The sequence below is a fragment of the Rhipicephalus microplus genome, chromosome 10 (assembly GCF_043290135.1).
Source record: "Rhipicephalus microplus isolate Deutch F79 chromosome 10, USDA_Rmic, whole genome shotgun sequence".
Classification (NCBI taxonomy): Eukaryota; Metazoa; Arthropoda; class Arachnida; order Ixodida; family Ixodidae; genus Rhipicephalus; species Rhipicephalus microplus.
In genome coordinates, this window is record NC_134709.1 from 45,444,635 (window position 1) to 45,466,962 (window position 22,328).

General features: G+C 47.9%; 2 protein-coding genes and 1 long non-coding RNA gene across 6 annotated transcripts in view; 2 read left to right on the forward strand and 1 right to left on the reverse strand.

The window, feature by feature from the left end:
* Positions 1 to 16,184, reverse strand: part of Lk6 (MAPK interacting serine/threonine Lk6 kinase) — a 163,095-nt gene extending 146,911 nt beyond the window's left edge. Inside the window, exons 1-2 of one of the 2 annotated variants that reach the window (XM_037431915.2) lie at positions 16,146 to 16,184; positions 936 to 1,119 (exon numbers count right to left, since the gene is read on the reverse strand). In XM_037431915.2, coding sequence (XP_037287812.2) covers positions 936 to 1,119; positions 16,146 to 16,169 — 208 coding nt within the window. In that variant the 5' untranslated portion in view covers positions 16,170 to 16,184. Of the gene's footprint in view, positions 1 to 935; positions 1,120 to 15,982; positions 16,001 to 16,145 lie in introns of those variants that run through there. The other variant, XM_075875598.1, reaches the window with a different exon arrangement.
* LOC119181112 (uncharacterized) overlaps positions 1 to 22,328 on the forward strand; it is a 90,537-nt gene that overhangs the window by 12,281 nt on the left and 55,928 nt on the right. Inside the window, exon 1 of one of the 3 annotated variants that reach the window (XM_075875597.1) lies at positions 16,617 to 16,864. The exons of 1 other annotated variant lie outside the window; for it this stretch is intronic. The gene's annotated coding sequence lies outside the window, so the exon portion shown is untranslated. Of the gene's footprint in view, positions 1 to 16,616; positions 16,865 to 22,328 lie in introns of those variants that run through there. One more of the 3 variants, XM_037432293.2, reaches the window with a different exon arrangement.
* On the forward strand, positions 6,987 to 8,707 carry LOC142774368 (uncharacterized). Its single transcript, XR_012886363.1, has 2 exons — positions 6,987 to 7,454; positions 8,598 to 8,707. It is a non-coding gene; the product is annotated as an uncharacterized LOC142774368 (long non-coding RNA).

Consider the following 22,328-nt stretch of genomic DNA (forward strand, 5'->3'; position numbering starts at 1 on the left):
ACTGTTTGGAGCAGCTTTTCTTTTTTGGAACAGTTTGGAGCATCACTTCCCATCACTGAAAGTGTTCGCTCAGAAAACTGAACCGGACGTGACAACTGGAGCGGCGTCTGCCACTGCCCCAGATTCGCACTTCTACTTTAACATGTCAGTTTAAACTAATACATAACCAGATCAAAGTACCCCGATAAAACCGAGACCTTTGGAGTTCCGACCAATCCCGGTACAACAGAAGGAACATCAGTAACGACGCCACTACCGACACGGTGTTGACAAGAAACCCTAGCGGACGGAACAAAGGAAGCCAATCGACGCCGCGGAGAAAAAAAGAGGCCCCTGGGGTCAGTACACGGTTCTTCAAGAACCCCAGCTGACTCTTTTCCGGCCATATGAGCGGCCGGCAGCAACAAAGACGCCGTGCCACCGCGGCAAGAACAGCGCGCCGCTTTTTAACGATCGTCTTTGTTGCCAAGATCCCCACCTCCCCCGGGAGGGAGACGCCAGACGAGAGGGAGAGGAGACGCGCGTACTCTCTCCTCTCTCTCTCAACCAACCAAAACAAACCCGGCGGCTGTCAGCCAGCGGGGCTGCGCACGCGGGGGCCGGCGGCTTGTTCGGCTGTGGTTTCTTTTACAACACTCTGCCGTCGTGGCATACGCTCACACACACAAACACACACGCAGATCGCTCTTGTTTTCAGTGTTCTGTCGGTCAGCTGACCGTATATTTAGGCACGCACGCGATAGCGCTCACTCCCGCGAGAAGCAGCTACGACGCTCTATAGCGAAAAGCCAATCGATGCACTACGACGCACTTTGTCGACTGGCCCAATTTTCCAGAGAGTGCGGGGCCGCTGAGATCGCTTCGCGCGCGTTAAGGCTCAGTGTGAAGGAGAAGGTTAACGTGGCTTTTTGTAGGCATGCGTGCACTGCACTCACCGATCGCCAGGAAGTCGGAGCACGGCGTGCCAACCGGTGTGTCGTCAAGGAGCAACACGTCGCTCTGCGCAGCGTCTCCTCCGCCGCTGGTGCTGGCGTTGCGACGTCGCGCTGAGGTCCGGTCGGCCCGACCCGCGGAGTCGCCGGAGGCGTCGACCGCCATGGCACACTCGAGGAACACCTCCTGTTTCATGGTGCGGCAACAACGACAGCGACGTCAACGTGCGGCCCAAGAAGAGCAGACGAGTCGGCGGCGGCTCGGCGCTGCTAAGCCTAACCGCGAAGGCTGCTACTGCCTTGTTGACGACGTTACGGCTGTTAAACCCGAATCGAGACGTTTCGCTCATCAAATCACTCTGAGACCCTTATCCCTTCCCGAAATAAAAAGTCAGATCCGGAGGCCAAATTATGGACAATTTTGGAGCGCGGGGCGAGAAAGAAATTTTGGGGGACAGATCGTGAGAAATAAAGAAAGAAGAGAAAGGCAGCTTAAAAACCAAGCCCTCCTGAGGCCGTACGAGCGAGCCCCGGCGAGCACAGCTAGAAGCTGTAGCCCCACGAAAAAAAACGCAACCCCTCGGAACCTTACACCCCTTACATTGGCAACGCACTGAGCGGCGCCGCCGGGTCGGCTTATATACCCCGGGCGATCGGCCAATCGCGGCGGGCCGCTGGGTCACGTGGCCACGCGCGCGACACAATACGCGGCGCGTTCCCGTTATCCGAAAACGTCCTGCTCACGGTGCGCGGAGCGTAAACGCTTACTACGGACACGGCGAACGGCCGCCGGGCCCCCTCCTTTGCGAGTTGGTTGCTCTCGTTTGTTTTGGTATTCGCATTTATGCTTTATTGGAGAGCGCGCGCTGCTTTCAAGAGAGGTGGCCGCCCCGGCTTGTACGGACGGCAGCGCACACAAAAAGAACCTCCGGGAAATGAGACAATGGGGCCCGGCCACCGAACGAGATTAAGCGAGCCGGGCGCGGGTTATGGAAGGATTCGCTAGCGAAGCTCTTTCTTTTTGTTTCTTTTTCTTTTTAGCTCTGTACACGTCCCCCCCCCCCCCCCTACCTCCGTGGTTTCAAAGAGACACACAGACAGGCCCAGAGTCTCGTCGTGAATGGGAAGCAACGGCGGATGGCGCCGCCGGCCTGTGTGATGCGGGCCACCGAAACAATGACGGTTTTGAAACAAAAAAACATAACAAGAAAAATAAACAAATGAAACCTGGGAACGCTCGGATCCCCGACCATCGCTTGGCGCACCGACCGAACGAGACACGGCGTTTTAAATGACAATGGGATACAGACGAGACGCTACTGAGGCGGGGGCGTCAACATGTTCCTCGCCGGGCGCGGCATAATCCGATTCGCACGCAGTTGTCAGCGGAAAAACGTCGCGATCAATCAACCGCGAATACACGTTGGTCCGCAAGGACGATGAGACATATATTGAACTTTTTTTCATTCGTGGTTCCAGAGGGTTATAGCCCAGAGAGGTGCGTCGCATGTGGGGTCCCCAGTCTCTTTACTGCCCTTGGAATGGGCTGCCTAAGCAAACGTGCAGGACAAGCCGTAGATTGTTCAGTTTTTTTTTGACACCTTTTTATATGCGACCAAGCGATTACCCCACAATAATTATGTTACATTTGGAAGGCTGTCGATTAAAGGCCAAGGCCACTGTAAAAAAGACATCAACCCTTAAATTAAGTTTTTTTTAAATTTTATTGCGAAGCTCGACCAAGGAAATAAAAAGGGAAGACAATGAAACTTGCTCCCCCCTCCATTCCCCGTTAGTGGTCAACTCTTAGCATGCCAATGGTTACCGGCGGAATAGAACATCTGACATCCCTACTGAAACGTTCCGTATGCGATGTCCAAGACTTCCGTATGTTTCCGTAAGAATCTTACGGAAATATATGGCAAATACGTGGAAAATATACGGAAAACATATAGATTCCGTATGGAAACATATGGAATTATTGGACTCGAATGCGGAACGTTTCAGTAGGGATAACATCGCATATACTCCTTTACCACATATCAAGACAGTAGCCAGGATTTTTTTTTTTCTAGCAGGAGGCGGGGACGCACCTGTTGATACCTTTGAAAAACACTTTTTTTAAGGTCCTCAGTAAAACACATATTCCATTCAAATTTCAAGGGGGATGGGGGCTCCTGGGACCTACTTCCTGGCTACGGGCCTGCCAAACATCTCCCCAGTTTTCAGTTTTTTTTTTCTCATTAAGCTTGGCTACAACGCTATAGCTGGGACATTGCGAGGAAGAGAGAGGAAAAACAAATGTAGAGAAAGCGTTCCCAGAAAACTAAGCCCGACCCCGCAGTGTACAAGGGCGAGGAAGAAAGACATAGGACACCTCAGCAAAACGGTGCTCGAATACATATATACTACATCTCAACATAGGTATGCCAAAATTCAATTTTAGGAAATTTCCGCTCAATTCTCGAGTGATTCGCAATCGCAATGCACCATAATTGTCAGCGAACGCCAGGGCGACAGTGACCCGCGCCAGTAGGTGCATGCACTGGCCGCCAAGCTCCGTAAGATATTTTTAATTTTCACTTATATAAGGAAAAAAAGATATGGGCAGGTAGGCTACGTTAGAGCCGGCTATCCCGTTATCGCGGTAGTAATGTACAAGGTACACACAAAGACACAAAAATTTGAGATGAATAAAATAAAATAAAAATAATCAAAAGCACTTTGTACATATATATACAAAAAGCAAGAGCACAGTCTAAGGACACAGTCAAGTTCATACAGAATCAAGACAGAGTCACCACAGGTGGTGTATATGTATACACAGCGCAACGTCACTGAATGGAGACGCTGTGGCTGCGTTATGAACAGCGGATAGGCCACGTTTAAACGACATTAGCGAGCACCGTAGTAGGCAACACTCGCCACAGTTTTAGACCAGAACTATGACCATCATTGGCAATTATTCAGCAATCATTAGTTCTCACTCACCACACATGATCCCCGACACTTATCCCACACCTCTTCTATGGAGGCGAAAATGCTGCAGACCAGTGTTGCTCAGATTTGGGTGCACGCCGAAACTTCCGGAGCCCTCCACATATCAATCAATCAACTTAGCCCGCACCAGCCCGCATTAGCACACACTGGCCACAGCTGACCAACACGAGCCGACATTAGGAGCGGAGAAACCGTGCACTAGCAAGAAGAAGAAATGGCCATGGCGGGCAGCAAGAAGGCTCTGCATCCGCTCGTCACTGTGAGCTTTGATTCTCGGAGAATACCAACGCGTGGAGAGGAGAAAGTTAGGTAGCAGACGTTAGTTCAGGTAGGAACGTTAGGTAAAGTTAGGTGGCAGACGGGAGCTTGGGTAGGTAGTTAGGTAGGTTAGGCAGTTTAGGTAGCAGACGTCAATTCAGGTAGGTAGGTTAGGTAGCTCAGTTCGGTAGCAGAAGTTTAGGTAATTAGGTTAGGCAAACTTAGGTGGCCGACATTAGTTTGGGTAGGTAGTTAGGTAGGTTAGGCAGTTTAGGCAGCAGACGTCAATTCAGGTAGGTAGGTTAGGTAGCTCAGTTCGGTATCAGAAGTTTAGGTAGGTAGGTTAGGTAATTTAGTTAAGTAGCAGACGTTAGTTTACGTAGGTAGGTTAGGTAGTTTAGTTAGGTAGCACACGTTACTTTAGGTAGTTAGGTAGGTTAGCTAGTTTAGTTAGGCAGCAGACTAGTTTTGGCAGGCAGCTAGGCGGAGGTGTTAGTTTAACGCTACCGCAGCAAGCACGGGGCCGGGTTAATTGATGAAACACAGCGGCATTAGCCCTGTAGTGAGCGTAGTCATGGTTGACGACGACGACTATGGAACAAATATGGCAGACCCCCTCTGGCCGTTTATTCCTCGCCCTCTCCCTTCTTTTTACACCCCCTTCCCTTACTTCTGTGCACTACAGTCGAGGTGTCCTCACCCGCGAGATATAGTAGACAGGTGCACTTTTCATTCCGAAAATTTCCAAAACACTTCCCCCCCTCTCTGTTCCCATTTGGCTAATTGAAGGGAAAGAAAGAGTGACGGAGGAGGTTCCTTTATGAAGTAGTCGAAACAAAATTACCCCAGTACGCATCTCCACAGACAGAACCATTGTGGGGGCGGGCACCCTGACGATGGTTTCTGTCAGTTTCGATTTATGAATGATTGACTGATTAAATATTTTGCCCTTGAACTTTGGCAACGCGCTCGCGTCACGTTTCTGACTACAAAAACAAACAAATAGGTATACGCGATAAATTCACATGCATTACAACTTCGTAGCATCCGAATCTTAATTAAAAAGTAAATTAACCAGCCTTTGCTAATTAGTAGCAACAGTGTCACCTTAACTGCGTCAATTTACTTCCGTCTTAGCGAACCATGGATTTTGTGCACGTAAACTACAGGAGCCTCATAGTCATTGGATTTTTATATAAAATAAATCTGTATTGTCTAAAAAAATAAACACCCTCTAAAGCGAGCCACGGGCAACCACAGTTATTTCTCGCTCGTACCATTGGCGAAAAATGAAACCTGAACAAGGGCAAGCGTTTGCAATGGTATAGTGGGCGCCATCCGGTTATCAACATTGACATGCGCACATATATGCGCAATGCAACACAGTTGTATGCACGCGCCTGTTCGGGTTGGCTCTACCCACCATGGGAGGTTGGCCATGAAACGGATTTGCTCTACCCAGCATGGGAGAACGGCCATGAAGCGGGTTGGCTCTACCCACCATGGGAGATCGGCCATGAAGCGGGTTGGCTCTACCTACCACGGGAGATCGGCCATGAAGCGGGTTAGCTCTACCCACCATGGGAGCTCAACCATGAAGCGGGTTTGCTCTACCCACCATGGGAGTTCGGCCATGAAACGGGTTGGCTCTACCCACCATGTGAGATCGGCTGCCAGTTTCGACGTTAGGAGCTGGTAAATGAGGTGACCGGAAGTTATTGAGGGGGGGGGGGGTTGTAGAACGCTTGTAATCTTGAAACCGTTTAGTCAGGCATCAAGCCTCTGCACAGCGCACATTTACCTATTCACCTGTATGCCTTCACAAAAACTCACGACTTGAACGACTCCTGTAACATTGACGTTTTTTAAATGCGAAGCTTTCTTAGCGAACTTCGGCGACTGTGAGCGTATCTATCTATCTATCTATCTATCTATCTATCTATCTATCTATCTATCTATCTATCTATCTATCCACCTACGACATTTAGCTCTCCTGGCCATTTCGATAATGGTATCGATACCAAACTCGGTATGACGTAACATGACTGTATGAAGAACGTATGTTACTAGTCATAACATGAAAATGATAACATGTATGTCATGAATGTCATAATTTACATTTCATGATCCTGCACCTCTTGCGGTGGTTTCGTTCGCATGGCATGTTGCAAAACTGGTATGGTATGGCATGATTGCATGGAGAACACAAGCGACAGACCCTAACATGAAAATCATGACATGCGTATCATGTAACAACACGACTACATGCCACGCTCATGATGCGCTTGCGGCCGTTTCGCTAGCGTCACATATACCAAATTTGGTATAACAATAAGTGAATGGATGAACAAGGTATGTGACTGGCGCAAACATGATAATCAAGAGATGCGTGTCATGTAACAACATGACTACATGCCACGCTCATGATGCGCTGGCGGCCGTTTCGCTAGCTTCACTTATACCAAATTTTGTTTAATGGGACGTGAATGGATGACAAAGGTGTACGATACTGGTGCAAACATGATAAACATGAGATGCGTGTCATGTGAAAACATGACTAAATGCCGCAGTCAAGGCGCCAATACCTTTCGACGTGACGCGGTGCGCGTGCTCGCCGGCGTTCATTTCGTCGCGTCACACCGGCGTTGCCACGCCAAACGCCGGTCCTGCCACATATTCGCAGGCGCGCGCCGCGCTGCGTTGCTTTGACGCATGCGCGTTTCAGTGCGTCCGGCATCCCTCCGCCACGAAGAGACGCAGTGTTGCCTAGGTAACGAATTGGCGCGAAACGCAGCATGTCGCATTTCGCGCCTGTTGCCATCGGGTCGCGTTAACTAGGGAGCCTTCATGTGCGCGCGTCTCCGTGTTTTAGGGTGGTGTCAGCCTTTGACCCACCGCTTGCCGCCACCCGCTAAAACACAATGTTGCCAGTCCCGGTTTTCTGTGGCAACAGGCGCCATGTTGGTTCTTGCGGCCAGGCGTTCTTGCTCCGTCGCACTGCACCAGCTGCATGTTGGCGTGTGCAAGGTGCGGTATGAGCTGCGTTTGATTACCCCATAGACGTAGCTTCCGCTACGACACCATCCTCGCGCTAACCACACATAAAATAACTTTGAAGTCTATATGCCAGGGTGCTGCGTGCCACAATGCAAAACCATCTGGAGACCTTCCCGCTTCCCGACTTGCTCTAGCCAACGGAAACGCTGGGCTACACAAGTGAAGTGAGACTGCTTGGAGGCGACTACTTCTCGCCGTGTTTGTGAGGTTGATTGATTGATATGTGGGGTTTAACGTCCCAAAACCAGCATATGATTATGAGAGACGCCGTAGTGGAGGGCTCCGGAAATTTAGACCACCTGGGGTTCTTTAACGTGCACCCAAATCTGAGCACACGGGCCTACAACATTTCCGCCTCCATCGGAAATGCAGCCGCCGCAGCCGGGATTTGAACCCACGCCCTGCGGGTCAGCAGCCGAGTACCTTAGCCACTAGACCACCGCGGCGGGGCGTGTTTGTGAGGTGAGTACCCGTTGTATCGCGAGTGGGTTAAGTATATCACCGCACATTTCGTGAAATGGCTGACTTAGCCATGCAACGAAAAGCAGTTTGAGCAAAGTAAGCACGACAACGTGCACAGTATAATAATGAATTAGGCTTCGTTCGGCTACGCTGTGCGAGCGGAAGATGGTTGAGTATGCTTGTTTATTCTTGTAGTCGGAGCGCAGTTCCTCAATCGAATGATATGACTAGTCGAATGTGTGGTCCTGCATGCATTCACTATCTGCACTTTGTCGGTTTCCGAAGCCGTCACTGCATTCGTCGCGGAAAACGCCAGGCTCGTAAACCACCTACAGACGCTCCCGTTCGCTTCTTCCTTTTCTGGCAGATGTTAGCATTCCTGCAATTTTACCTCGGTTGCTGAGGAAGGGCATTCGGAGAGGTAGACAGACGAGCCGATGAACGCGTTTCGTGTAGGCGCTTGTCTTGCGCAGTTGCAACGCAACTAACTTTTTGTGTGGCTTGCCATGGGGTATTCGTTCTTCGCTTCAATGACACGCGCAACCACACCGAAACTCGCTCAATAATTGCAAACAGGACTTCTGTTTATTAACATAGAATGCGACAGATTTACTGCTCGTGTACGTTCATCCTTCTGTCTATCTGTCGGTCCATAACAGAGCAGTATATGTGCACTAAGCAAGTCGGTTGTCAGCCCATAACTCAAATATGCCCTACGTGGTGTGCATCGTTATTTGTGTCGTCCTTTTGTTTCATAACCAGACACACAGATGATTTGATATCGTAAACTCTGCTTTTATTTAGTGCTTGTAGAGAAAATGTGCATGGACTCCGTATATGTGGTCGGAAGCGTGCATGATTTTTTTTTGTCTTATTGCTTTACTCTAGGCCCACTGCGAGGACACAAGCTTCCAGCAAAGGAGGCAGGATGGTTTGAAGACACAAGGCCAGATGCCGTTTGGATGCTGTTTGCAATAAAATCTGACCTGGAAAAACTTGATTTGTCCCTCGTTGCGCCCCTTTGCTTTTCTTCTAGCCTAATATACAGGCTTGTGGGCATAGGGGGAGGGCGGTGTAATGTGATTGAATGCCCTACTTTTTCGGGCAATGCTTACAGCTTGTAAGGTTTTTAAGCAGTCATCGCACAGATTCATTCGCAGGAACTAAACTTGCTGTAGGAAATTATATTACGGAGAAACGCAATGTTTGGGGTATGAGAAACAGGCTAGCTGAGTTATTCGGTTTACAGAGAACATCGCGAGCTACCCGGTTGTTTGTTCTGCTTTCCCTGTCGTTACGAGTTCCATCATATAAACAGTACGATTTCGAGCCTTGCACTAAGAGGCCTTTGAGGTAACTGCAGTGCTAAGGTGAATATGCTTCATGAATGGCGCGCAGACATTGAAGTCCGTTCACAGTCACACCGAGGTTCTCCCCTTCGCAAATATATGCTCCCTAAATAATCTCACTCCGCCAATGCGGTGGGTCTACCAAGTGGGAGAAACGTAGTTTTAACAGTATTTTATACAAACTCGAGTCACGAACACGTCTTTGCTGTTCTACCGAACCACGGCTTACTTCACAAAACAACCCTTCAGCCTTCAGCACTTGCTATATAAAAAATACCCTCTTCTCGTTGAAACCCACGCTGCCGTCAATGTAAATGAGCGACCACTCAGAAACAACATGGCGGCCCGTCAAGCATGGGGGGCCGTTTTAGCCAGTTGTAAGCAACCATGATCGGAGTTGTCACCACCCTAAAACACGGAGACGCGCGCACATGAAGGCTCCCTAGCGTCAACGGACGTTGGTCGCGCCTGGCGTCAGACTATAGAGTGCTCGCATTTCGCTAACGTTGCGTCTCAGTGCCCAGCATGCACGCGCCCGTTAACGCTAGAATGGAGTATATTGGGCCCTTCATGATGCGCTCACGGCCGTTTTGCTAGCTCCACATATACCAAAGTCGGTGTTACGTGACGTCAACAGATGACGAAATATATGACTGGTGCAAACGTGGCAATCCTGACACGCGTGTCATGCAAGAACATAAAAACATACCACGCTCATAGCACGTTCGCGGCCGTTTCGCAAGCTCCACATATACTAAATTTGATATCACGTGACGTGAATAGATGACGATGGTAAACGACACATCCAAGCATGATAATCATTACACAAAAGTCATGTATACATCATTTACCTCCACCTCGTAACGTTGTGCCGATTTTAAAGTGGCATATCAACATTTCTCAATTGTGCTTCGCATATCATCGATTCCCACTGCACGTGGGATCCGCAATTTTTTTTTTCAAGCTTTTACTTTTCTCGGCAATAGTAAAGATATCAGTTTATCTCAACCACTGAGTGCAGTTGACGCTATAGCATCTCCTAATGCGAGCCGGCATTTTCGGCGGTGGATGTCTTCCATATATTAGTCAGGACATCACAATTACAACGCGCCGAGTTTCCAGTTCACAGGAATATTTTTTTTTTCTATTTAGTACATACTGAAGTCCGTAGACCAAGCAGGAGGGCGAGAAGAGGGGTACACAGTGAAAACAAAGTTAACAGGTTGTACAGCAGGTTTTCTTAACTATCCGACGCGACAAATGAAAAACAAAAACAAATACATACTAAGTGGGCCGAATAAATATACACTACTACAAAAAAGTGCACACATTTCTAGATACAATCTCAAGCACAAAAGTAAAGCAACGCAGCTGAAATCACGAGATAACGTTACATAGCATGGTATTAACAATGTTGTCTAAGCGAAAAGACCATGTATTTTTCGAGGTCAGGAATGCCATGTTCAGGCAGAACATATGTAGGCAATGTATTCCATTCGCTAATGTTTCGCGGAAAGGAGTGCTTGAAAAGGTTATTACGCGCAAGTATGGTGTCAGATGATTGTGACCAGGTCTGGTTTGCCTTGAGGGAAGACGGAGGGAGGTACTGACGAGGATCGTTAGTAAACTGCCGATTTCGAAGCAGGAAAAAAAAAAGAACTTAAGTCTGGCGATAGCTCTACGCTGTTTCAACAGTGTGGAATGTTGTTTGTAGCCATAAGTGATGCGTTATACTAATTTCCCTGTTGGTATGATGCCTTAATTGCATCTTTTATATATCTCAACATTTTTTATTCATATGCTACGCAGTTGTAATTCAAGCACATGTATTCATTTATTTTTCGTTTCTTTTCTCCTCTTCTTTTTTGAATGTCGCAGCAGGCTCAATCAAGCCGACACGAACACCGAAATTCGTTAAGTGACGTCGGTGTCTATATGAAACACCGCTTCGATAAGCAAACTAACTCCTATCACATCACTTACGTCCCCCCCCCTACCTCGCCCCCCCCCCCCTCTCCACACAGCTTCAAAACCATTACGTAAATGGTACCCGTACCAAAGCTCGAATTGATCACCGTGTATCTCTCCTATGCATTACGTTAACCGCTTTGCCAGTTCCACTTCCTTTGTCTTGAAAAAAAAAAAGCGGGGTATAGGGTACCACTGTCTATTTTCGGATCTACGCATGCAGCTCCTCCGTCTTGTACTTATTTTTTGTTCACAATAAAACTAAGGGCTAGGAGTGAGCGAATATTCGAAAATTACGAATCGAATAGCGTTGTATTCCATAAGTATTTCACTGAAATAGTACGTAGTCGAAAATATTCGAAATAACTAATATTTCGAGAATAGTTTTTGAATAATCAGAACCGCCGGGAGAACCCCAAAACAAAGAAGCCTTCGAATAGCTAAAGGTTATTTTTCTTCTTTTAATTCCCAGAGTGATCTGCACGCAACCCACGCATTTACACGACTACCCGACGCTACACTGATTGCCGGATTAACGTGTTGGTTCTGAGAAATCTCGTCTTGCTCACTTTTTACAATGCTGAAGCTGTATCGCATTAAATGGTCCCTGAAACTGTTCTTTCACATTCCGTTTTTGACTATAGACCACTACTGGAGCAAATCATTGGCACCAGAGTTCAATCGAAACACCCATTATTAACGGAACTACGAGTACCAAAAAAAGGTACCCTCCTGATCCGCTCCACCTTTCACCCACAACTGCACTCAACTCTTCCTTCGAGCACTCGGGGTTAAGCTCCGCCTTCACGGCGCCTGCGTCACGACGGGGCGTGACACCGCATACGCGTCCAGGCACTTTCCGCACAGCCGCAACGCACGTGCCGTGACCCCTATACCGCACGCAAGTGGGGGACAAATAAGCAAGTCGCGACACGCTCTGCCCCACTGACGTCATTGTTTCCAGCTGATCTGATTGGCTGTGGAACGCGCAGCACAGACAGCCGGTATAGGATCGGCGGTGGTATTTAGGGCCCTTCCACGCGCTTCCCGCACAACCACAACGCACGTGCCGGGACCCCTACCGCACGCAAGCGGGGGACAAATAAGCAAGTCGCCAATCGGCTTATTTGTCCCCCGCTTGCGCGCGGTAGGGGTCCCGGCACGTGCGTTGCGGTTGTGCGGGAAGCGCGTGGAAGGGCCCTAAATGCCACCGCCGATCCGATACCGGCTGTCTGTGCTGCGCGTTCCACAGCCAATCAGATCGGCTGGCAACAATGACGTCAGTGGGGCAGAGCGTGTCGCTTGGTGTATGGGTGGTTGAAAACGCGTTTGGCGGAGTCTCAGCGATTCGCAGCTTTAAAGCGTTGCATTAAACTATACACAGTTTACGCAGGGAGCTCAAATCAGTCTCTATATAATCTTTAGGACTTGGTCTACCGGCCCAATGAGTTCGTAAAAAATCATCAAAACCGTCTCGGGGTCCCTTTAATCAGCTGCTGTGGTCATCTTGTAATAACAGCTTGTAGTTTGATGACCAACAACAGGTGCAAGTGTTGCGTTCGCGTAACTTTTTCTGGCAGATGTAGATTTAAAAGTCGATTGTTACACGCTTTTGGGGCGCAGGTCACGTTGTGATGACATTTTGATCTGTTTTTTTTACATCTTCGGCTGTATCCGCGGTGTTTGGTTGAAAATGGTCTAATTTTTATGTCCTAATTTTATTTGAAATAGGGCGACAAAGCCTGGCATTGATAACGTTAGTAAATGTTGTAGCATTTGCTGTAGAAAGCCTATAGAGTTAGAAAATTTTGCGAAGGCTCTAGAACCTGCTGTATATGATCTTACCTTATTTCTTTAATTAATGATATATTAAATTATTGTTATTGTGATGGAATACCAGGATATACATTCAGCGAGGCCCACAGAAGGCATTTGTGCCTCCCAGAGGCACTGCGATTCAAAGCTAACGGAAAAACAAACTGGCTAGCGGTTGATGTTGCAATCACAATATACCTAAATTACGTAATGCCAAAAAAAAAAAAGGCTGGACTGGAAGAGCTTCGACTTGGTCGCTACTTGCGCGGATCATGTACAGTATATAGAAATAGAGTCGTGAATGAAGACGGTTAAAATCGGAAAGAGATGACAGACATATTCCGGACTTCTAGTGATGCTACAAAACATAATCAGAACGAAGAGGCTTGATGGCTCAATTTGTGTCGATAAAAAATTGGCAGATCCCAAGTACAGTGAAAATCGGTGATATGCGAAGCACGAATGAGGAAGGATGATATGGCACTCTAAAATCAGCACAATTACGAGGTGGAGGTAAACGATGCCGTACTCGAATTACGTGCCATGACTATCACGTTTGAATGCGTCGTTTACCTTCGCTATCTATTCACGTCACGTGATACCAAATTTGTTATATGTGGAGCTAGCGAGACGGCCGCGAGCACGCTATGAGCGTGGTATGTTGTCATTTTCTTAAATGACACGCTTGTCGGCATTATGCATGGCTGCACCAGTCGTATACATTCGTCATTCATTGACGTCACGCAACACCAAATTTGGTATATGTGGAGTTCGCAAAACGACCCCGAGCGCATCGTGAAGGGCCCAATGTACTGCAATGTAGCGTTGACGCGCGCGCACGCTGGGAACATCAACGCTACGTTAGCAAAATGCGAGCACTCTATAGTGTGACGCCAGGTGCGACCGGCGCCACCAGCGTCCGTCGGCGCGGCCCAACGGCAACCAGCGCGAAATGCGACGTGGTGCATTTCGCGCCGATGCATGCGTTACCCCGACAGCACTGCGTCTCCCTCTTTTCGTGACGGAGGGACGCCGGACGCGCTGAAACGCGCATGCGTCATAGCAACGCAACGTGCGTCTGCGAATGTGTGGCAGGACCGGCACCTGCCGCGGCAACGCCGGCGTGACGCGACGAAATGAACGCCGGCGAGCACGCGCACCGCGTCACGTCGAAATGTATTGGCGCCTTGACTGTGGCATGCAGTCACGTTCTCACATGACAGGCATCTCATGATTATCATGTTTGCACCAGTATCCGACCTTGGTCATCCATTCACGTCCCGTAATACAATATTTGGTATAAGTGAAGCTAGCGAAACGGCCACCAGCGCATCATGAGCGTGGCATGTAGTCATGTTATTAAATTACACGCACCTCATAATTACCATGTGTGCACCAGTCACATACCTTCATCATCCATTCACGTACCGTAGTACCAAGTTTGGTATATGGGACGCTAGCGAAACGGCCGCGAGCGCATCATGAGCGTGGCATGTTACATGACACGCATGTGATGATTTTAATGTTAGGGTCGGTCGCTTGTGTTCGGCATGCAATCATGTCACATCATACCAGTCTTGCAAGACGCCATGCGAACGAAACCACCACAAGAGCTGCAGGACCATGAAATGTAAATCATGACATTCATGAAATACATGTCATGACACATGAAAAGCATGACACATGCCATGATCATGTTTATGAGTAGTCAAATATGTTCTTCATACAATCATGTTATGCCATACCAAGTATGGTATCGATACCATAATCGGAACGGCCAGGAGAGCTAAAAGTCGTAGGCTGATAGATAGATACGCTCAAAGTCACCGAAGTTCGCTAAGAAACGCTTCGCATTAAATATAATCGTTATCAGAATATGAACTCCAGCACGGAGGAAGAATTACATTAGGAGAGAAGCCCCGATTGGCGCCACAGACTCCAGTAACACGATTGCAAGCTTTATCATGCAGGATCGGCTAGATATACACTACTGCGACCGACATCATCTGGAGTAATAGCCGATGTAATCAAGAGAGTCAAATGCAACGCAGGAAGCGCTTCAGGTACCCACTAACTGAAATGCACAATTATGGTCTCTTGTGTTCACTCGGTACGAAATGTGCGCCACAAAAACGTCGCGCTTGGCTTCAGCGGGCAGAGGCACCACGCTAGGCCTAAATGTCGACTGCTCGCATTTCGGACAACTTTTGAAAACGTACGCTGGAAGCCACGGAATCCAGAAAACACTTCACGAAGCTTTCAAACATGCAAAAAAAGGTCAGCTTGTGGTGTCTACTTTGCAGCTCCTGAAACATGTGAGATTGCTTGAACAGAAACTAAGTTTTGTAAACAGTTTCGGTTTCGCGGTGACGAGTTTCACTGCACTTAAAAAGCCAGAACTGTTCTTTTACACTAGTAAGTTGATACAGACTTAAAGTCACGTTCATAGATATATACCGCTTCAGGCACCTGATACGAGTTCAATCGGCACAGTTATAAAACTTTCAGCGCACAATCTTTGGTACAGACCAACTTTCGTAAATCTAAATGGTTTCGGTTTGCTGGGAGTGAGATTTGTTTTTGCTATGCACGTAGAATACACTAACTGCTCTTTGATAGCAGTAACACTTCAAAGAGTGAACACGCGTCCATTACTGCTCTAGGTCGACGTCGCGCTGCGAGGTTTGGACGTCAGTTTGGGACACAAAACGCCGAGCCGACAGTTTTCGCCCGACGCGCGTACGCGCATGGCACGCAACCTGTGGGAGAAACGCTGCCGTAAAGTAAAATAGAAAAACCGCACGCACGAACGGCGCCCGGCCAAGTTGTGCGCAGTTCCCTGAACTATGTCAACAGCCTTAATTTTCAACAGCGGCGAAAGTAGCCAACACGCTTATAGCGAAGAAAATCGCGAATTCAACACGTACGTGCGAATACCGCCCGCTTCAGCTACCGCTTGGGGACAGAGGCCGGCTAGTAGCATGCCTAAACGAAAACTTTCGAACAATGCTCGAAGAAGAATTGCATGCAACGTTACACACTTGGGCTTCGCTCAGAAATCACAAACAGCAAGCTAATGGAGGAGAAGAGATTGCAATAACATTGTTTACGCCCCACGAAAAAAAAAAGCTGCGTGCTCACCATGTGACGCGGAACGCCGAGTAGAGGCTACGGAAAGCGCTGTATTTCTAGCGATAGGAAAGGTTATACATCTAAAGTGATTGCGTACTATGACCGAATGAGCTGTAAATATTCGCACGCAGTACGAGCTGTAGAGTGACAAGCCGAAAATACTTGCACGTACCTCATCTAAATCACCGCAGTCCATGCTTCCCGATCCGAGCTACCGGCAACATGCCGAGAGTCCTTAGTGCCGGACGTACGTAGACCACCTGCCGAGCACAGCAAACAACATTGTGTCAAGTGCCTACTTACATCTTCACTAGGTGGCAGCAGCTTACCAACAATTTGAACAACCTTTAAGGTATTTTTTTTTAAACTTGACAATGCTTTGTTTCGCTTTATATTAAAATTTTTGTAGTAACTTAGCCAACAATTTTGGCTAAAAACTGCAAAATGAACGTTTTACAACATCATGTTTTTGAAAGTTGCAAATCCTAGAGGCCACTGCTTCACTCGTCGAAATTAAGGACACGTCATAAACTTCTACCCTGAGCAAACGTTGTGCTTTGAATTGCATAAAATAAAACATACAAATTTCGCGGTGCACCTGTTTTATTTTGTTGTGATTTTTATTTGACAACGGCATTTCATGACGTCCTCGTGGTAGCAGCCAATCAGAGTCACTGATGTTCGCGCGAAACTGGTGGGACAACCGTTGCCGACTGTTCTGTGGCTGGTAGGTGTTCTGTGACAGTCCGTCCTCGGCTCTTGCCAACGTGATAACGGAGTTCGGCGACCGACTCGTGCCACGGCGGATGCCACCTTTCCTTCCTCCGTGGCGGACGCAGACAACGGCCATGAAGACGTGGTGAAACCAGTGCGATTCGTCAAACGAACAAGGCGAGTCGACACGGGGCGTCGGCGACTATAGGGCGCTGTTTTTGCTTTTGCAAGCACGACGAAACGAGACGCGGGACGCGTCAGTAGCATAGTTTCGGAACCACGTTACTGCTTCGTGCGCCCTAATCGCACCCGTAAAGGTCGCACTTTCTCGGGTCAGTCCTGTAGAAAATGTCGCGGCAGACTGCTTACTACCGTTGTGCTTGCTTGCGCGCGCGTTTTAGCACGTGGGACGATCGACAAGTGCTTGACACAGGCTCCTGCGTTCTTAGGTTGCCTTCTCGGGGATTCAGTGCACGAAGCGAGGAACCGTAACACGCGTACTACGCACTTTTACTTGCACTCAAAGCTATGCGTTGGCGGGAGATGTCACCCGATAGCGTGTGTCGCAGAAGGAGACGCGAAATGTTTTGAGATAACTGACAAGGGAGGAGAAGGTTATGTTACAGTACGGTGGATCCGAAGGGGTTGCCACCCCCCCGTAACCCCCCCGCCTCCCCTTAAGCCTGTGTCGGCACCATAAGTCGGCTAAAAGAGCGCAACTCAGACTCGCTCAAGAAATAGATCTTGCGCTCTGTACTCGCTCGGACTCTCGCTCACCAAAATATTTCTGAACTGCACTCGGGAAGATCTCCAGCCGGATGCAAACTCCTCAAAACATCACCCACGCATACTCACTCATATTCACGGCCTGATCTGAGCCTGAGTGTGCCCAAGTGAGTTTGTCGCCTTATGGTCAGTACCCTCTCCCCCCTCTCCAAATTTTTCTTTGCCATGGCGTAGAGCGCGCAAAATGGTAATGTGCCTGACCGCCCCCCCCCCCCCCCCCCATTCATATCAAGAAAGTGCTCTTGCCCTCTGACCTCTTATCACAAATAGGGACGAGTGGGGCAATTGTGAGCACTCATTAACAGTATTTGTGCTGTGACGAGGTTTTTTTGTACTGCTGAAAAAAAAAGTTGAAGCCCCCTCTCCCCCCCTCTCCAGTGGTACTTCAAGTGACTGTTACCCCTAAAATGTTGTCCTCCCCTGGCCTTATCCACCCCTGGATAGCTAGCGAAAAAAAAAAAAAGGTCTGATTTTGTAAGCACGTGTAAAAAGCTTACTTTCAGACATACTGCAGAGAGAGTTTTCATTTTGCCAAAGGGTTCAGGGCCCCGACCTGCTCATCCACACTCATAGGTTAGCAAGAAAAAAAAAAAAAAAAGGCCGAGTTTGCTCAGACTCTTTCCAGGAATAGTTTGCGCTCAGTGCTCACTCGTAGCAGATGATCGGCAGAATTTTCTATAACTGGACTCTCGCACCCAACGGCTCATTTTTTTTCTCAACCAGACTCTCTCAAACTCTTTCTGAAAAATGTTACTCACTCACGACTCTGACCGAGTCTACTCAATAGTTCGATACCATGATTGGCAATTAGCTTTGCCAATCATGGTATCGAATTTTCCTTAATGCAATACTTCTCATAATTGGAGCTTTATTTCAATGCTTTTGATCTCGTACTTTCATGTAAGAGTTGATCAGTGGTTGAAATCCAATAAGGATATCTTTAGTGAAAGGTCTGAGTCGTGAGATGTGTTTAAGAACGTCCCTGAAAGCGATTGAGGGAAAAAGTCAAAATACCCCACTCCCTTTCTCTTAGCTCGTGACACCGATCTATGAGTGCGCTTGCGTATGAACGCTAGTGTGTTAAAATGTCCGAGTAGACGTGGGTAAAGATGTGAACCTACATAAATCTTAGTAATTCTGAAGCATAGTTATGACTGTAGGTTAGCAAAAAGTAGCTCACCCAAGAAATATAATTTTTGCATAGGGCTCACTCGGGCCCGGGCTCGCCAAAATTTCGCTCAACCGTACTCACTCACTCACCAAAACTGTACTCGCCTGGACACACAGTTTAAAATGTTTCTTGATCAAGCTTGCTCTGTATAATAAGATTGATAGGTCCGATGTGACAATGGTTGAATAGAAAGGCGCACCTATGAAATGGGGTTTTATTAGGGCCAGCCAGTCTCTGCCAGAGAGGCTGGCCCACCGGAAAGGCTCAGGACCACTTCCAAAAGACATGTTCCAGCAATGCGTGGGATTTGCCCAAATTCTTTTTCATGCTATACTCGCTTTGTTAAGGGAAGCCGAGAGTTGGAAAACACGAGTGTTTTTCCAAAATTACTTATTTTTTGGTTTTGTTCGCTTACAGACATTCAGTTTCTCTGCTTTAAGGACAAAAAAAGATTGAAGAGTGTAATTAAACTTGTAGAAAGCAGGTTAGAATAGCTTTTAAAGAGCACAAGGTGGCATAAAAGCATAAACGAGCTTATTGTCTAGAGTCCTCTAGAAATCGTCACCAGGCTGCTTGCCATTGGATTTCACAAGAGCAGTTCGCAAAAACCACATGCTCGCAGTAACCGTGATCACCAAGCTCTCATGATGGAAGAAATAATTAAAAAAATTTTGCTTCATAGGTGAGCTGTCACAGACCCCTAAATGCATTTTTCAGGAGATAAAATTTAGGGCAATTCCTTCAATGTTGGATCATGTTTTTGGTACCTCTGATAGCAAGATTGGGATGAAAGTCCGCTCACATATTCTTCACCATGTGAAGAGTGCAAGTATCTCTTTTAAAGCTTGCTGCTATATGATTATTACCAACCTAAAGTAAGCAATTAGTATGGTGTGGGCATTCTAAGACTTCTGAGATCACAATTTCTGTTGTCCATTAAAATGTCTTATATGCAGTTTCTTGATAGTTATTTGTGTTCTACAGTTAATGTGGACCAATGTGAGCCATTAATGGCTCAGAACCATAAAAATTTAGTGGAAAAAAAAAGTGTGGTCAAAAAGAACTATATTTACACATTGCCGTGGTACAGAATAAACTGATACTTACTATAAAAGTAATTACATATTTAAAATGAGCATTAAAGCCTATGCAAGCAGCAAACATTTTATTCACTTCGGCTACAGATTAAAGAAACATTTTTTTTAATAGCATCTCTCCTTAATACATGCTGCAGACAAGAGTGTCTAGGCTAGCGCTGACACAGGAAACTTTAATTATACCAGTTAATTAAATGTGAGATGGCTAAGAATATTTCTAGAATGGTTGTAGTATCATTTGCCACTACTGCATCTTGTGCAACGTTGGGCAAACCACATTCTGTTGCATTTGTGTGCAAATATACTTGTGTGCAGCAACCTCGAAAGAGAACGGCGTTTCAAGATAGGTAGCAGTGCACTTGAAGTTGTGAAAGAGTACGTCTACTTGGAACAGCTAGTAACTGCAAAGCCATACCACGTGATTGAAGTAACTAGAGGAATATGAATGGGGTGGAGTAGGTTCGGCAAGCATTCTCGAATCACGTATGAAATATTGCCACTATCCCTCAAGAGGAATGTAAACAACAGCTGCATCGTGCCGGTACTTACCTACAAAGCAGAAACCTGGTGGCTTACAAAGAGAGAGAGAACACAACTTTATTGTCGTCAGACTTAAGGAGGTAGGTGACCCGCCAGGCTGAACCTGATGGCCACCTCCTCTGCCCTTTGTACGGCCTGGAGCTGAACGGCCAGGCTGGTGGAGGTCAGAACTGCCTCCCACCCCTCTGGCGAGGGAGCGGCTAGGAGATCGAGAGAGGGGGGATCTTCCCTGCAGGCCCAGAGAATGTGATTAAGTGTGGCTATTGAGCCACAATGCGAGCAATGCGGATCAATCGAGTCGGGGTATATACGTGCATAAATGTATGGGCACGGAAATGAATGTGTTTGCAAGCGGCGCCAGATAACCTCCTGGCGCTTAGTTAGCTTATGGTGCGGGGGTGGTTTTGTCTGCCTCGAAAGACGGTAATATTGTGTGATGTCATGGTAGGATGTCAAGGCTTCACCAGGGTTTTCCAAATCAGAGGCGGGTACCACCGCTCGGCTGACGAATCCTCGAGCATATAGGTGGGCCGCCTCGTTCCCTGGGTTCCCCGCGTGAGCCGGCACCCATACCAGCGCAATGGAGGATAGTGCGTCTTCCTCAGCATCTGTAAGGAGACTGGGCAATAGTAAACGCAGAGTTGTGGGGGCCACAATGCCACGTGCGAAGTTGGATATAGCAGCCTTTGAGTCACTGAGTATAGTGGTGAATCCGGATGCTGCTGCTAGCGCTATCGCCGCTTCCTCAGCTTCTGTCGTATTAAGCACACGGACAGAAGCAGCCGCTTTAATTTGAGGTGAATTGGCGTTGTTGCCGGGGAGAGTGATTACGCTTATTGCATATGCTTTAGTAAACTCTCGGTATTGGGCGGCGTCAACGTACGCAACGGTTGGGTTGGACGCGTACGTTTTTTGCAAGAATTTGGCCCTCGCTTTCCTTCTACCGTCGTGATGGCTGGCCAACATGTTCTTTGGCAGTGGTTTTATGAGGAATTTCTTTCTGATGTTGGGGGGGATGACAGCCGGATCGTTACCCGTAGGAGATACCACATGGTCAATGTTAGCAAGGATCCAACGCCCCGTCCTGCTTCCCTGTAATCGGTGAATTTGCGCCGTAAGATGCGCTTCAAGAAGTTCTTCTAAGGTGTTATGCAGCCCAAGACTGAGGAGGTGCTCTGTCGATGTGTTTCGGGGGAGACCCAATGCCACCTTATACGCTTTGCGTAAGAGCCGATTTAGTTGGGCTCGCTCAGATTGAAGGAGGTGCAAATAAGGGAGGGCGTACGTGAAGCGCGACAAAACGAAGGCTTGAATTATCTGTAGCAGTTCTTTCTCCTTCATGCCTCGATTGCGAGCGCTCACTCGAGATATAAGATGGGCCGTCTGGTTCACGGTTACGGTGAGACGGTCTAGCGTAATGTTGTTGTGGTGGTTTGTTTGCACAATGAGTCCGAGTACTCTCATGTGGGCCACCTGCTTAATTGGCGTGTCATTGACATACACGTTAATACTAGGAAGTGGAGTCTTAATTTTGCGGCGATCTGGAGGTCGCAGTAATAGTAGCTCCGATTTGCTCTGGGAACACTCCAAACCCGCTTCTGACACGTGCTGAACGACTACGTCGGTTGCTCTTTGAAGAGTCTCCTCGATTTGACCATCGGATCCCACCGTCGTCCAGAGCGTGATGTCATCTGCGTAGAGGGTGTATCGCAGGCCGGGTATCGTGTCAAGTTTGGGAGGTAGTGACCTCATAGCGAGGTTGAAAAGGAAAGGGGACAAAACAGCTCCCTGCGGGGTGCCGCGATCACCGAGTGTGATGAGCTTAGAACGAAGGTCACCCACTGAGAGTTCAACCGTTCGATTAGATAAGAAAGCACGGACGTAGTTAAATATGCGTTCCCCGGATCGTAGTTCGGACAGACTGCCTAAAATGGCACTATGCTTCACGTTGTCAAATGCTTTGTGAAGGTCCAGACCGAGCAAAGCCTTGGTACTAGTGCCACTCTCAGGTCGTAGGAGATCGTGATGCAACTGGATGAGCGCATCC